The following is a 15,220-nucleotide window of genomic DNA, read 5'->3' on the forward strand; positions in this document are numbered from 1 at the left end:
TGCAAAGCGCTCAGACTAAGCTAAACTGAATCAGATTAGACCTGCTGAATAAGAAGAGTGCACATCATAGAATCAACAAGGTTGGAAAAGACCTCAAAGATCATCAATTCCAACCTGTCACCCAAGGCCTCATGACTACTCAAGACCATGGCACCAAATGCCATGTCCAATCTCCTCTTGAACACCTCCAGGGACGGTGACTCCAACACTTCCCTGGGCAGTCCTTACAACTCCTGTAACCACCCTTGTTTAAAAAAACAAGGGAGAAACTGCAGCACACAGAGCTGGTGTACCACCCCCAAACTGAGTGTGTGTCTTTCTCCATCAGACAAGCCATCAGACAGTAATTCCAACCTGAAGAAAGTATGACATGTCAGAAATAACTAAGGCAGTCTAGACATACCTCATTTTGGACTTGCTTTTGAGCCTGGCGGCCAAAGGCTTGTGTGGCTGTGCTGCTTCAAGCACTTACCATGCATCAGTCAGAACCATCCTCCCCTCCAGTAACCCTGGGAAACTGGAGGGCAGAAGCTCATGGATACTAAGGTCCTGCAGGTTTCTCAGAAACAACTGAACAGCAAGAGAAGAAATCTCACACCTTAGCCTCTGAAAAGGGAATCCCTCTCCATGACAGTGCAGCGGGAAGTGTCTTTGTGGGGGGAAATAAACCAACACAAGTCATCTCTAGCTAGTTCAGTCCCTGTTTTGACATGTTGTTATCAATGTGTGTAACTGGTGGAATTAATTCTGCCCAAGACACTTCTCAACAGTGCAATAAATTAAGGAATCATTCACACAAGTTACATCTCTCCTGAAGGAATCATATGAAATCTACATTAAATTCGACACCCACAAACTGCATCTTGCGTGCTTGCTTACTTTGCTTGTACATTTTGCTGTCACAGCTTTGCAGCCCCCAAGACATAAATAGCTTCCTACTACTGCCTGGTGAAAGCTTAAATATTTGAATTCACTTTTTAAATCAGATGAGATTTCAAACTCACATTTAAATACCATTTAGGGCATTAGTAATCAGAGACTGTGAAAAAAGACAAAATATGTATTGACAGAACCATAGAAAATTAGGTTTGGAAGACCTGAAGAGAACACCTAGATAGTCAAGACATTTAGAAGACTAGGAAAGCTCCTACTCTGCCCTCACCTAAAGGGTCAACTTTTCCTAACAAATATCCATGCAGAGTAGTTTGACTTGTTCTAAAACATATGTAGCAAAGAGGAATCTGAAACTCTTCCAGTGCTTCACCACACTTACCTCAAAAGGTTCTCCTAATGACAAACCCTAAGCCTGCCTCACTGAAATTTCAGCAGTGATTGGCCTCTCATATCACCAGCAGGCACACAAAAAAACATTACTTTATTCCCTACAGCAACCTTCTGCATATTTGAAGACTGTTCTTACATAGTCCTTCCATCTTCTCGTCCCTGGACTAAACCAATGTAACTCTTCTGATTATTCCCCTGCAGACCATGTTTTTTATGGATATTCTATTCTATTCTTATTCTCCTCCAGATCCTCTCCAAGTGGGAGGCATCTGACAAAGTCTTTCACTCAAAACAAGATACCTTCAAGGTTTTGCCAGCAGTGTAGGACCCTATCATACACAATACATAGAACACTTCTACTTAAACATCAGAATAATTTCACCATCTCCCACTGGTAAGAGTGAGTTGGTTTAGGTATATCTCATTGGCTATGGCAAGTCCAACTTGTTTCTTCTCCTTTCAGAACTGCTGCCTTTCCCCAGCTGATAATTGCACATTGGATTATTCCTCTGTAAGCACAGGACCTCGTGCTTTTTGTGCCTCCCTGCCCTTACTGCACATTGCTACATGAGACCATTTCTGCTGCTTGCAAAGGCTGTTCTGCATTCCAGCCTGCTGTGCCATATAGTGCTCTGATGTGCCTGCAGATTTCACCAGGATACTCTGCACTTCATCATCCTGGTCAACACCAAACTGCATAAGCTCTAGGATGGAGTTTGGATTCCTATAAAATCTACACATCTTTTGTGGCAGATGACAGCACATCGACAATTACTCAGAGTCTGAATATCCAACCAGTACTGCATCCCTCTTTCTTTAGCTTTTATCAAGATCACATTTCCTCAGCTCACTCACATGCTGTTGGAAAAAGACAGTGTCAAAAGTTTCACTAGTACCAAGGCAACAACCATTCACTGCTTCCTATGGTGTCTGTTACTTGACTGTGATGTCACCTCACTACTTCTGAAGCTAGTTTCATTAGCTAGTTCCCTACTAGAATTCATGCACTGCAGAGAATACAGCCAGGGCATGTGACATGCTATTATCTCTAGGTCTGGAGATGACAAGTTTTTTCCCAGCAGTTTCTCAAACCTGTACCTTCCAGCTGCAGCAGTTTTCTTTCAGGCCAAGAAGGAAGCAGCAAGAACTCCTACACACAACACGTTTATTTCCATGCTATATCAGTATATTGCCTCATGATGCATATCAGGCAGGCCCTTGACAACAACCTAACAACCTACCTTAGGGGAAAAGACCCCAAACCCCAGATTTTTATTTCAGGGAAACACAAACCACAGCCTTTCTGTACTGATCTAGCATTAGAATAGAACAGAACAGAACAGACCAGACCAGGTTGGAAGAGACCTTCAAGATCATCGCGTCCAACCCATCAACCAGTCCAACCCACCTAAACAACTAAACCATGGCACCAAGCACCCCATCAAGTCTCCAGTACTGTAGTACCTAAAGAGCTAACAATTGTAGTAAGTCCTGGCTAAGTTTTCTGTATGAAAAGTTTTTCTACCCCTTCTTTTGAACTGAATTGTAAGTTTGTTCTACCATGAGATATTTGCATTATCCCCATGAACCATGACAAGCTAAGGCCACGAAATTGTGCAGAGTTTCATTTTCAAGGTTTGCAGGTTTAGTTTAGTTTTAAAAAAAAACCCTAAAACTAACAGAGTTGGAATTTGTGGTTATGGTCGAACAGTGATAAAATCAAGAACAGATAAAGCCACAAATACCACTTTTTTTGTTGGAGTCCCGTGAGCTTGGTTACACTGAGGGAGGGGAGGTAGTGCCATTTAATCAAAAGCACAAAGCATCGAGTGTTTGTTACAGTGAACAGAGAAGCCAAGGCTCAAAGGGGTCTGAAATTCAATGCAGAAAACTGCTTTTCTAAAGTACAGCCAGAGTGCAGGAGAGATAGAAATAAAGGACATTCATTTGCCTACAAGTGCTTGCTACAAAAATACATCAGAATGAACTTGTAGAATGTAGAACAAACCAAACCAGGTTGGAAGAGACCTTTGAGATCATCGCATCCAACCTATCATCCAACACCATCTAATCAACTAAACCATGCAACCAAGCACCCTATCGAGTCTCCTCCTGAACACCTCCAATGATGGCGACTCCACCACCTCCCTGGGCAGCCCATTCCAATGGGCAATCACTCTGTGTAGAATTTCCTCCTAACCTCCAGCCTCAACCTCCCCTGGCACAGCTTGAGGCTGTGTTCTCTTGTTCTGGTGCTGGTTGCCTGGGAGAAGAGACCAGCCTCGACCTGGCTACAACCACCCTTCAGGTAGTTGGAGACAGCAATAAGGTCTCCCCTGAGTCTCCTCCTCTCCAGGTTAAGCAACCCCAGCTCCCTCAGCCTCTCCTCACACGGCTGTGTTCCAAACCCCTCCCCAGCTTTGTTGCCCTTCCCTGGACACGTTCCAGCAAGTCAACCTCCTTCCTAAACTGAGGGGCCCAGAACTGGACACAGTACTTGAGGTGCAGCCTAACCAGTACTGTGTACAAGGGCAGAATGACCTCCCTGCTCCTGCTGGCCACACTGTTCCTGATGCAGACCAGGATGCCATTGGCCCTCTTGGCCACCTGGGCACACTGCAGGCTCATGTTCAGCCTACCATGGACCAGTACCCCCAGGTCCCTCTCTGCCTGGCCGCTCTCCAGCCACTCTGACCCCAGCCTTGCAATGAGACATGCTCTGCAACTGCAGTACACAGGAATAGTATGTAGGACAACAGTAGCTGCTAGATGAGCCTTCAACTCAGTCATCACCACCTGAAAATGCTCAGACTCAGCAGGAATATAACTACACCTTACTCTCCCCTAACTTCAACCAGACCCAGCAAAGCATATCTACGATAACTAAAAAGTTGGCTTGCAATTCAAGAGATAAGAATATAGCTCTCAGCATAGCTTTCAAAGTAAATAAACTTCTGACATGTGAAAGTGCTTGGATCCTATCCAAGAAGTTCCTGCTAGTGTGTTTTGTGTTTGTTTGGGGCTTTTTTTTGCTTTGCTTCGTGTTCAGAGTGGATTCACAAACTTTACTTAAGCTGTTTTGGTTTTTAAGGCTATTTTGAAGTATCAAAGAGATTCCACAGATATTTTTGAACAAGCAAAGAGAACAACATTACTGTAAATACACCTGTGTCAAACAATGCATTTCACACATGCTCCAAATGGCATAGTCAGAGCTTGAGCAAAAAGAAACCTTTCATCATGTGAAATAATGCTGTTCTACCACAGCCTCCCTCATTGCCCTACTGAGCTTCAGAAGAACCACACCTTCAAATACTTCAGTTTTAAAGTTTTAACATCTGACCAGGAAAGTCCTGTAAAAGACTCTGGAAGAAAGATGACAGCAGAAACTTGCTGGGCTTTGCAGAGTGAGCACATCAGACCAGGGGAAATCCTTTTAGTAGGAAAAAAACCCCAAAGTCTCCTGTGCACCGAGTACCTAAACACCCAGAGGTGACACAAAGGGCAACACAGGAATTGCTCTGGAGATTGTGAATCTGAGAGGGTACAACTCCACAGGAGGAAAGCAAAGCAGGATAGGTCAGGTGTAGCAGAAGGAATGAGGACTCTGCAGAGCAATGGAGTGAGTGAGCAAGTGTACACTACATTAGAAAATGACTGTGTCTAGCTATGCTCAATTGGTATTGCCCTGAGATAGAGTCTGCTTTACCTGTTGGGGGGGGGTGGTAAATTCAACCCACAACACTGACTCACCTTGACAGGATTAACCTGAAGTCTATGATTAGCCAGAAGATTTCACCCTGACAAAGTTTATTCGATACAGACAACTGATCAATAGATTTATACCAAAATAAAATGAGAGCTTGACCGCTTGCCTCAACAGCATAGTTTCCTTGTATAAGAGAGCATGGAACAGTTGGTAAAACCTGGTGACAGCACAGAGCTGCTTGCTGAAAGGCATGAAGCTGTATGGAAAACCCCCAAAATCCAGCTGTTATGTGATATTTTAAGGGGCCTCTGGAGGTCTCTTGTCCAGTCCCCTATTTTAAAGGGAGCCTTCACCAGTACTAGATTAGGGCCACTGCAATTCTATTAAGTTCTGAACCTCTTCAGGAACAGTGATCCACCACCTCTGTTATAAACTGTTCCCTGTCCTTTGCCACCATCAGTGTGACCAAGCTTTCCCTGAAGCCCTCGCAGAACCTCCCATAGTACAATACAGAGCTGTAGCCCCTTGTAATATTTGGGCTGCACCTTGTATTCATAAGCTAAACCCTCCAGCCCTAACTCCCTCCAACTCTCCTTGTAGTTCCTGTGCTCTATGACCTCAGCCTCCCTGGGCTCTCTCCAGTTTTTCAGCATCACTGAAACTAGGAGGCCCAAAGCAGGACGCAGTATTTTAAGTGAGGCCTCCCCAGCATCATGCCAAAGAGGTAATAACTTCCCTTAATCTACTCATGCTCCTCCTAAGGTAACTAACTCAGCATGTGGTTTGCCTGTTGCATGATGAACACAGTGCTGGCTCATGCTCAACTTCACATTCAAAAAGAGTCATCAATTTATGATTCCTACACTGGGTTTTTTAATAATATAAATTGAGAGCTAAAACCCCAGAGGCTAGAATCTGTTAACATACATTTGAGCAGTGCCTTTTAAGAGCCATGGTGGAAAACTCAAAACCAACATGGATAAGCAGAAGATAATACTTGAGGCCCTTAGAAGTTCATGTCAGACTACTATGCATGGACACAAACACTCCTTTCAGTCTAAAAACAGTTCATTGGCTTTGAGGCCAAAAAGATGAGACTGCATTAGTGCAGGAAACCAAACAAGGAAAGTCTCTGCCCTGAGTGCCAGCTTAGTCACTGAGAGGTTTGTCCTAAACTACCCTTGCAAATCCTGTTTCACTCTGCAGACCTCTTCTCACCCATGGAAAGTGTGAGACAAGCAAGCAAGTGCTGCTTGAAGGCTGCTTAACATACAAATAGAAAACCATGAAGCTACTCTGTTAGAGAGACAGTTATGAGAGCCTACACTGAACTATAACATTTAAAGGGCTCCAACAGGTCTTCCATGTAAGTCAACATAACATATTGTATGTTATTTTCTATCTGAAAGACTTTAGAGTCAGACATTTTCTTCAGACCCTGTAGTCAATACACAGCAAATATGAGTAGGAATTGGTCACTGCATAGAATCAGTCAGGGTTGGAAGGGACCACAGGGATCATCTAGTTCCAATCCCCCTGCCATGGGCAGGGACACCCCACACTAGATCAGGCTGGCCAGAGCCTCATCCAGCCTGGTCTTAAACACCTCCAGGGACAGGGCTTCAACCACCTCCCTGGACAACCCATTCCAGGGCTTCACCACACTCATGGTGAAGAACTTCTTCCTCATGTCCAGTCTGAATCTCCCCACCTCCAGCTTCATTCCCTTCCCCCTAGTCCTATCACTACCTGATATCCTAAGAAGTCCCTCCCCAGCCTTCTTGTAGGCCCCCTTCAGATACTGGAAGGCCACCATAAGGTCACCTCAGAGCCTTCTTTTCTCTTACTGACCACTGCATGGTCAGTATCAAAAAGGCAGGATGGGAACCTCAAACAATGGCAAACATATAGCAGTCTCATGGATTTAAATGCTTAACAGCAGCAAAACCCAAGATACAGAGGTGAGCCCAAATTTAGATGGCAGCTGGGGAAGACAGCTACATAGCAAAGGGTAAAAACAAATAATACAAAAAATGCTTGTGTCGTTTTAAACTGCAACAAGAGACACTCCCAAGATGAAGCCAAGCAATAACCTGTGCTGGCATTGGTCTCTGCCAGTCAATATTCAGAAAAAAATAGCCAAGAGTTGCCACTGCCTCAGAGATTCGTCACAGAGCAATCCTATTTCCTGCAGCCCTCTTCCCTTTGAGAGTCAGTCAGCTGACTGAAAACCAGCAATAGGAGCAGGAGTTACTGAGTTAGTCAATAACTTGTAGAGCAAGTACCAAATGTTACAAAGTCAGTAATCATTGACTTTGAAGGGATTTTACATGTAAAAGACCTCAAACTTAGTTTAAAGAAGTTCTTCAAATCTTCTCACTCGGATCTTGTGATGCTGGGAAGTGCCTCTGAAGTACTTTATACACTCAACCATTCCACAGGCCTTCACATGCTCATACTGCAAACCAATTTCAATCTACTGGTGTAAACAAAACCTAGGAAAAGTAGTGCAAGATGACATTTATTAGGCACCCTGGTTCCCATGTTTCTAGCAAGTCTCCATCTGCATTCATGATTACCAACTGTTAACTCCATGAATGATTACCAACCGTTAATTCCTTAGCCTTCCCAGCCTTGGCAGGCCTTGAGACCTTTACATTTTCTCATCTCAGCAGCTCCTTGTTTAGGTACATAGCTGCTGCTCAACTGCAGAGGCCTTGTGAGGGAACTGCACCTTTGTTGAAAGTTTATAGCCCTTCTGCTGAGAATTGAGACCTGTCAGATGGGTGCTCCCCAGCTGTTCCAGGATAAACAAACGGAGCTTTCTCACTGAGAGAAGGAGAAACCAACACCACAGGAAAGCAACAGAGCCACCGAACAGGCTCCCTATGGTTACTAACTGCACTGCATCTTCAGCTTTTTATACCAGGGATTTGGAGTTACCTGAAGAGCAGCTGGGTTTTGTCTCCATCAAGCTATGCTGATGGAAGGAACACACTCTTGAAGTCCCACACAAAGATAATTCCTAAAATTTGACTGAGTGCTGACGGGACAAACGTCACAGCATGCAACAGATGTGGCCCATCAGAAGGAGAGCAGGAAGAAGCCAAGCAGCACGTTTAGCCCTGCAGTACCTGACTGGAAGACGTATCTGGCTAAGCCTTGCATTAGCTCTGCTGGCCAGGTAGGTGGTGCCGACTCCCCCGTTTCTCTCTTTAGTCGAAAGGTCAGCTCAAAGCCAAAGCCGCTTGGTCCATCTGTTCCTGTAAACCTGCAGGGAATGAAAAATAAAGAGTCACAACATGCTGCATATCAACCAGAGCAGGCTTCAAGATTTACACCATTTAAAACAGCTTAAGTGCTCTCATAGGAAAGAGAAGCTTAGAAATTCTCTTATTTCAGCCTACTCCAGCTCAAATGGCACAACATTGGTAGGGTGACTGATGTAGTATGATGTACAGGATAACTATCACAGTGGTGTTTTCAGTCAGAATGATATGGTCTTGGAACCATGACTTCCTTCCTGGGACCTGTGGGATTTTTAGTAACCAGATTTTGTTTTTAAAACAGCCAAATAGTATCATAGTACCAGTCAGGGTTGGAAGAGACCACAAGGATCATCTAGTTCCAATCCCCCTGCCATGGGGGATCAGGCTGGCCAGAGCCTCGTCTAGCCAGGTCTTAAACACCTCCAGGGATGGGGCCTCAACCACCTCCCTGGACAACCCATTCCAGGGCTTCACCACCCTCATGGTGAAGAACTTCCTCCTCACATCCAGCCTGAATCTCCCCACCTCCAGTTTCATTCCATTCCCCCTAGTCCTATCACTACCTGCTATCCTGAGAAGTCCCTCCCCAGCCTTCTTGTAGGCCCCCTTCAGATACTGGAAGGCCACAATTAGGTCACCTCAGAGCCTTCTCTTCTCCAGACTGAACAGCCCCAACTCTTTCAGTCTGTATAACAGAAAATAATGTTATTCCACCCATGTGAACTGCAATTTAAATACACTGAGAAGTGAGATGCAACTAAAATACTGGGTAGGAGGTTTCTGCATTGCAGATGATCAGCAGGGGAGAGGGAAACAAGAAGATGCAGGCAAAAATTAATAACCTCTCACACAATGCACTAATTCTTATTTTGCTCCAATATATGCCTGCACACATTATCCTTGTACATCTAGGAGGACAACAGTAGAAAGGCACCGAATATGCTAACTGCTGTACAAGAATCAGTAGTTAGGCCATTTCCCCATTGGCCAGAGAGTCTACCCAGAAGAATTAAGCCATAACTGACACACAGGCTGAAACAAAGGAGTAGATAGAGGATACCCCACACTACTCTCTGCTTCAGCAAAGCCAGTCCTTGAGAATCATTAAAAAAACAATACTTATACATACAGGAAATTTCCTGTTCCAAGCCTCCCACAGGTAAAAATGCCACATTTGGCTGTGAAAAACAAACAACCTCCTGAATAAATACGGAAGCTTGCAAACTTTCTTGTGTCCTTCCTACCAGAGTCACTGCAACACTCACTTGTTTGCTGTGGCTGTTCCATAAAGAAAGAGGAATGATTTATACTAGCATAAAGACACCTTACAGAAGGTTTCTGTAGAAGCAAGTTCTCTATGAACAGAGCAGAAAACGCATTTCAGAATGGCCAACTGCCACACGTAAAACCTCTTTGAGAAAGCAAGCATACCTTTAAGAAACAAGTCAAAGAATTACATTTGGTTCTTAAAGCAAGATCTTACTGAATAACCAGTCAGCCAGGGAGTGGAAACCGGGTGTACAGCAAACCCTGAGTTCTGCAATCACACATGCAGGTCTAGCACAAAGGCTGGGACAGGATGGTGATAGCCTCGCAACGCGAAGTTGCGCTTTGTACGCTCAGCACCCCTCTAGCTTTCATTTCTTTCACACATCAGTTGGCAAAGGGAAACGAGAAATATTTCCTAAAGGGAGAAACAAAACCACTTCAAAGCAGAGAGTTTTCAAGGACTGATTCAGGGAAAAGCACACATCAGAAACTGAAACACATTAGGAACGGGTCAATTTCAAGAAAGATCCAAGTTACCAAAAGGCCTTCAGGGTGATCTTTCACCGTTAAAATTCTTGGAAAGTAAGATGGCTCCCTGTTGAATTTCCTCCTGAAACAACACAGCTTTACTTCTAATATACATCTAGCTAGAGTTCAGGGAGGGTTTTTGTTCTCACTTCCCATCTCTCTCTGCTTCTCAGAAATTATTGTTTAAAAGAAGACCACACATTCTTTGTATCGATCCATATACAATTTACTGAGTAACAGAAGTGTTCCAGCGAGCATCCATCAAATTTAAAGCAAGATGAGCATTTAGGAGAACATTACTGGTCAGCAACATACAAGCAGTCACAAAGCAGTAAAACTGTCAGCCAATATTACTTACATGATTCTTAGTACAGTAATGAAAGACTACACCAGACAAGAACTACCAGAAGACAAATACAATAAAAGGAAATAAAAGGAGCAGTAAGTTACTTCCCCACTAAAAAACAACCTCCAAAAAAGTACCTTCTAAAAAAAAAAATCCAACCATTCAAAAATGCAGCAGCATGCAATGGTTGTAACCCTCAAATTGTTAAAATAACAGTTAAAAAAAAAAATATAAAATCCTATTTGCATGCAAGAGATTTGTATTTAAAGACAGATTTGTATATGTTTTTGAACAGCTAATGGTCACAGGCTGCCAGAAACACCGCTGCATCGTTACAGCGAGAATTTAAACACATGCAGTTCACCTGCACCGTGCAGCTCTTCTGAGGTACCAGCCTACACATCAAAAGTGTTTCATCTGTTTAATTTTAGCTTGGTAATATCACAGAAGCACAGAATGTTAGGGGCTGGAAGGGACCTCAAAAGATCATCTAGCCCAGCCCTCCTGCCAGAGCAGGATCACTGATACCAGATCGCACAGGAACGCATCCAGGTGAGATTTGAGCATCTCCAGAGAGGGAGACTCCACAACCTCCCTGGGCAGCCTGTTCCAGTGCTCTGTCACCCTCACAGTGAAAATTTTTTCCCTCATGCCTACATGGAACTTCCTATGCCTCAACTTCCCCCCCATTGCCACTTTGTCCTGTCACTGGGCATCAAGAGGAGCCTGGCTCCATCCTCTTGCCACTCACCCTTTACATACTTGCAAACATTAACGAGGTCTCCCCTTAGACTCCTAAGGGCTGAAGAGACTGTGACACATGTGGCTTAAAAAGCTTGTGATTATTTTATGTTTAATTCAGACAAGTCTTTCTTAGAAAGAATTACTAACATTCAGAATGCAATTAGAATAGTCATTTCCTATTAGTATTTTTGCCAAAGCTTTTGATTTGTTCTTTAAAAACAGCCTCGTATTTGAAAGCAAGCTGAATGGAGTTTCAACAGCTGCCATCACATTTTCCTCAATGCACAATGGACCATAACCCAGGATCAGAGCTCCTGGATGAGGTTTGGAGGACGTACATGAGAATGGAGACAGATGTGAGTTTCAGGAACTACATAAACCTCTAACCCTGCCACATGCTTCTGACTCTCGGTCTAATGAAAATCACAGAGCAGATTCCAGTAGCTGAGTTATGCAGCTTAGCTTCTCTTACATGAGTCTTTTTCACCAGGGAGAAAGTGCTTACACTGGCTCCAACTCCAAAATCTGTGAGGATAAGGATGCATCAGTTTGCTGGCGGAGAAGCAAGTAGCAGCCACAGCCAGCAAATACATGGGAAATGAATCTGCCCAGTAAGACTCTCAAGACCTCCAAATACATGTGGTGTAAGAATAAAAGACCAAGTAGATGGCTCTTTAACCACCAACAAGGATAAACAGATTCCTCCCTTATAGCTGGGCTGTAAGCAGCTTCTTATTCTTCAAAATAACCTCTGTCCATTTTTGTTCAAGGCCAAACCACAAAGTCAAAAGATGCACCGATCATGACCAAGGAACTCATCCATGATCAGGGAGCTAATAAAGTGAGATTCCCAGCAAGTTAATTTATACCAAGATGTACCATTTCTTTCATGTGGAAACACTGGGCTCCCATAACAGCTGCCTCCTTGTAGGGCAGGTGCCCACTGTCTGGAGACTGCCAAGGAACTGGACAAAAACAGTATCACCCTTTGCAGGCTTGTAGATGTCCAGACTTGTGCACCTTTCCACAAGTTTTCACCAAGCTTCCAGAAAACTTCCAGCAAAGTCAACCACCTTCAGCCAGTCATGGTCAACCAACAAGCTTAAAAACCCCCAACCTGTCTCAGAAGAGACAGACTGAACATCTCCACAGAAAACAGCGGGTGGAGAGGTGAGGGTAACCCAAGTTCTGCTAAAGCACATGGAGGCCAGGTTTGGTCAAGACCTTCTCCACTGACCTCCCAAAGTTCACTGCTACCTGCACTTGAACTAACTTATTCCCTCCCAAGTGGGTAGCAAAGCACCCACAGCAGGTTAGCCTAACCCCAGCTCCTTGTGTCAGCTGTGGAGGTCACACATTCTTATCACACACTTCTTGTTCCACAGAAGCAAGACTGCAGCACTATTTGGGGTTGGTTCCCTAGTGAGCAAAGAAGATGGTGATTAGGGTGACAGTTTTGACAAAGGTTTCTGTTTGGTTTGCTTGTTTACTTTGGTTGTTTTGGGATATTGCTTTTTCTTAGATCTGAAGGTGACCAATTCAGTCTATAACAAACTTAGAATAAAAGCTCTGGATCTCTGTTCAGCATCTCAACATTGAAGTACTTTGCAGGCCACTTCTTAGGCAAAACAACTAGAATGCAGCAATCCAAAACACCTGAGCTTTACAGTAAGATGAGGAACCGAGATGGAGCGTGTGCAGAATGAAAACCTCAAAATCAGTGATTTTGTATCTGTGCATGGCCCCAGGCACCTTGCTAAGAAGCTGCAACACTCCATGAAGTTTCTGTACTAACAGATCTCCACATTTCACAGTTTGGTTTATGCCTTAGTTCTGCTGAGCCCTGCAGTCTTGAATGAAAGTTTCTACTCAATGCCTCTGAAATACCAAGAAGGAAAAATAGAATTAAAAAAAAAAAAAATCCATATTTTGCCTCCAAACTAAAGATATTAACTACAAAGAGACTGCAGGGGTTGTATTGCACCCACCACTACTTCACCCACTCCAACACGAGGGCACATGCTTTACAGCCAACCCAACTGCAAAGCAGCTGGCAAAGTTTTCACAAAAGCAAACACTGATGGAGAAATTCTTGGCTTGCTGCATGCCCACTGGCACATATCAGATAGTTTTATGTTTTGACTACAGCAGTAATTGAAGCCTCTAATATCTTCCAAGTCAAATCCAACTCCATATTTAATATCAAAACCTTATTTTGTCACATGAACAAAAATAAACCTTTGGAAAGCCAAGGTCATATATTACATGCCATTCTTTGGATTAAAACTCCCTTTATCTGTTCAGCAAATCAGCTCAGCAGTACAGACCACATTGCAGCACTGCACATACACTGAAGGAGCCTGGCTGGTTCCTTTAATGAGGTAAGAGTTTCACTGATCATGATATTTAGTTCCAGCAAACGAATCCAAAGAAATAGAGGCCCCTTTATTTACAGAGCTGTGCAGCCGGGCCCCTGGAGCCCCCCGCCACCCTCTGCTCTGCCAGGCCTTCTCCTGAAGCCACACACAGAGAACTGAAAAGCTGCTCCCCTCTGCAGCAGAGTACCCAGGGCGTTTTTCACATCAAATAACTCAGCTTAAGAGGATCAAAAGCCAAACTAGCCCTTTGCTTTAAAAGCAGCTCTGAAAACCTGAGGCTTTTCAGTTTAAATCAAAGCTATTTGCCAGTGTATTTTCATTATCGCTGTTTCAAGGAACCAGAGGAGGTTTGCCTCACTGCAGTGCAAAATGGCTGGCCTTTCTGAAATTCTGCTTTTGAAAGCTCTGCAGTCTGGACAAGGAGCAGAGTGTACTAGGTGTTTATTTTCTGAGAGTTTGAGAGTCTGTGTATATAAATGTACTCGGTGAACCAGTCCCTGAAAACAGGGCTTTACGTAGGGAAAGGCTGGCCCTTCACTACAATTATTTCAGCCAGAGAACAAGAAGAAAGCTCTCTCAGACTATCTGGGGATAGTTAGGACTGCACTTTTCAGCTCTACTTCCAGCTGCTCCAGGGAGATAAATCAGGTCTCTTCTAGGAAGTGAAGGCAGGCTCGCAGTCCTCTGAATTAGCTGGTCCCAGCTTCAGTTTTCAGCTCCATCACCACTACTTTTGTGAAGCCACTTAGGATGTCTTTCACTTCAACTCCCTCATTGCATTTCCCCAACATCTACAAAGAAAAAGCTTCCTACTCCGCTGATGCTTAGTTGTTCAGATACTCTTTTGCAGGCTGCATAAATACAGTATCACAAAGTATCACTACATTTCTAAGCCCGTCATCAGGAAGGACTGCTGTTATTTCCACCAGAAAACAATTTAAGTCCTACCGCCCCACCTCCATGCTTACCCCCCAAAAAAACCCTAAACCACTCAAAACAAACAAACAGAAACCCACAACCACAACAAACACCCCAAACCAACAAAAAACCCCAACCACCCCAAAACCCCAAACTCAGCAAAAACTACCACGGTAATTGTCAATCCCCAGCTTTCAGTACTCCTATCAGGAGATTTTAGAAGCTTGAGAAGGTGGTTAAACCAATCTGATGATCAGTGCCTGAAATCTAATTGATGAGACCGAAGGACTTCAAGGGCAAACTCTCACTAGTGTTTTAAGATGACACAGTTAGTAACCATCACACAAGATGATCATAGATGCTGCATCACAGGAGAAGCATTCAGCAGGCTATTACAGCCACTGGGTTGAACACCATAGTGTCTGCATCTCCCAGGAAGGATATCAGGCTAGAGCTGATGTATCACAAACAGGATTATGCAGAGACTCAGTTCTGCCAAATTCAAGCTCCAGGTGCACTACACAATGCCTTCCCACTATAAGACAACAACTTTCAGCTTCCAGAGCTTCAGGGGGGGAATGAAAAAATAAAATAAAATAATGATATATATATGTAAAAAGAATAGAATAGAATAGACCAGACCACACCAGGTTGGAAGAGACCTCTGAGATCATCGTGTCCAACCTATCATCCAACACCACCCAACCAACTAAACCATGCAACCAAGCACCCTGTCAAGTCTCCTCCTGAACACCTCCAGTGATGGTGACTCCAC

The 15,220-nt window shown here is 43.9% G+C and overlaps 1 protein-coding gene across 2 annotated transcripts in view; it reads right to left on the minus strand.

Annotated features, from left to right (window-relative positions):
• Nucleotides 1–15,220, minus strand: part of SUFU (SUFU negative regulator of hedgehog signaling) — a 94,137-nt gene that overhangs the window by 57,694 nt on the left and 21,223 nt on the right. For both annotated transcript variants that reach the window (XM_054163954.1, XM_054163952.1), the window contains exon 3: nt 8,128–8,264. In XM_054163954.1, coding sequence (XP_054019929.1) covers nt 8,128–8,264 — 137 coding nt within the window. The remainder of the gene's footprint in view (nt 1–8,127; nt 8,265–15,220) is intronic.

Source organism: Dryobates pubescens, chromosome 8 (assembly GCF_014839835.1).
Source record: "Dryobates pubescens isolate bDryPub1 chromosome 8, bDryPub1.pri, whole genome shotgun sequence".
Classification (NCBI taxonomy): Eukaryota; Metazoa; Chordata; class Aves; order Piciformes; family Picidae; genus Dryobates; species Dryobates pubescens.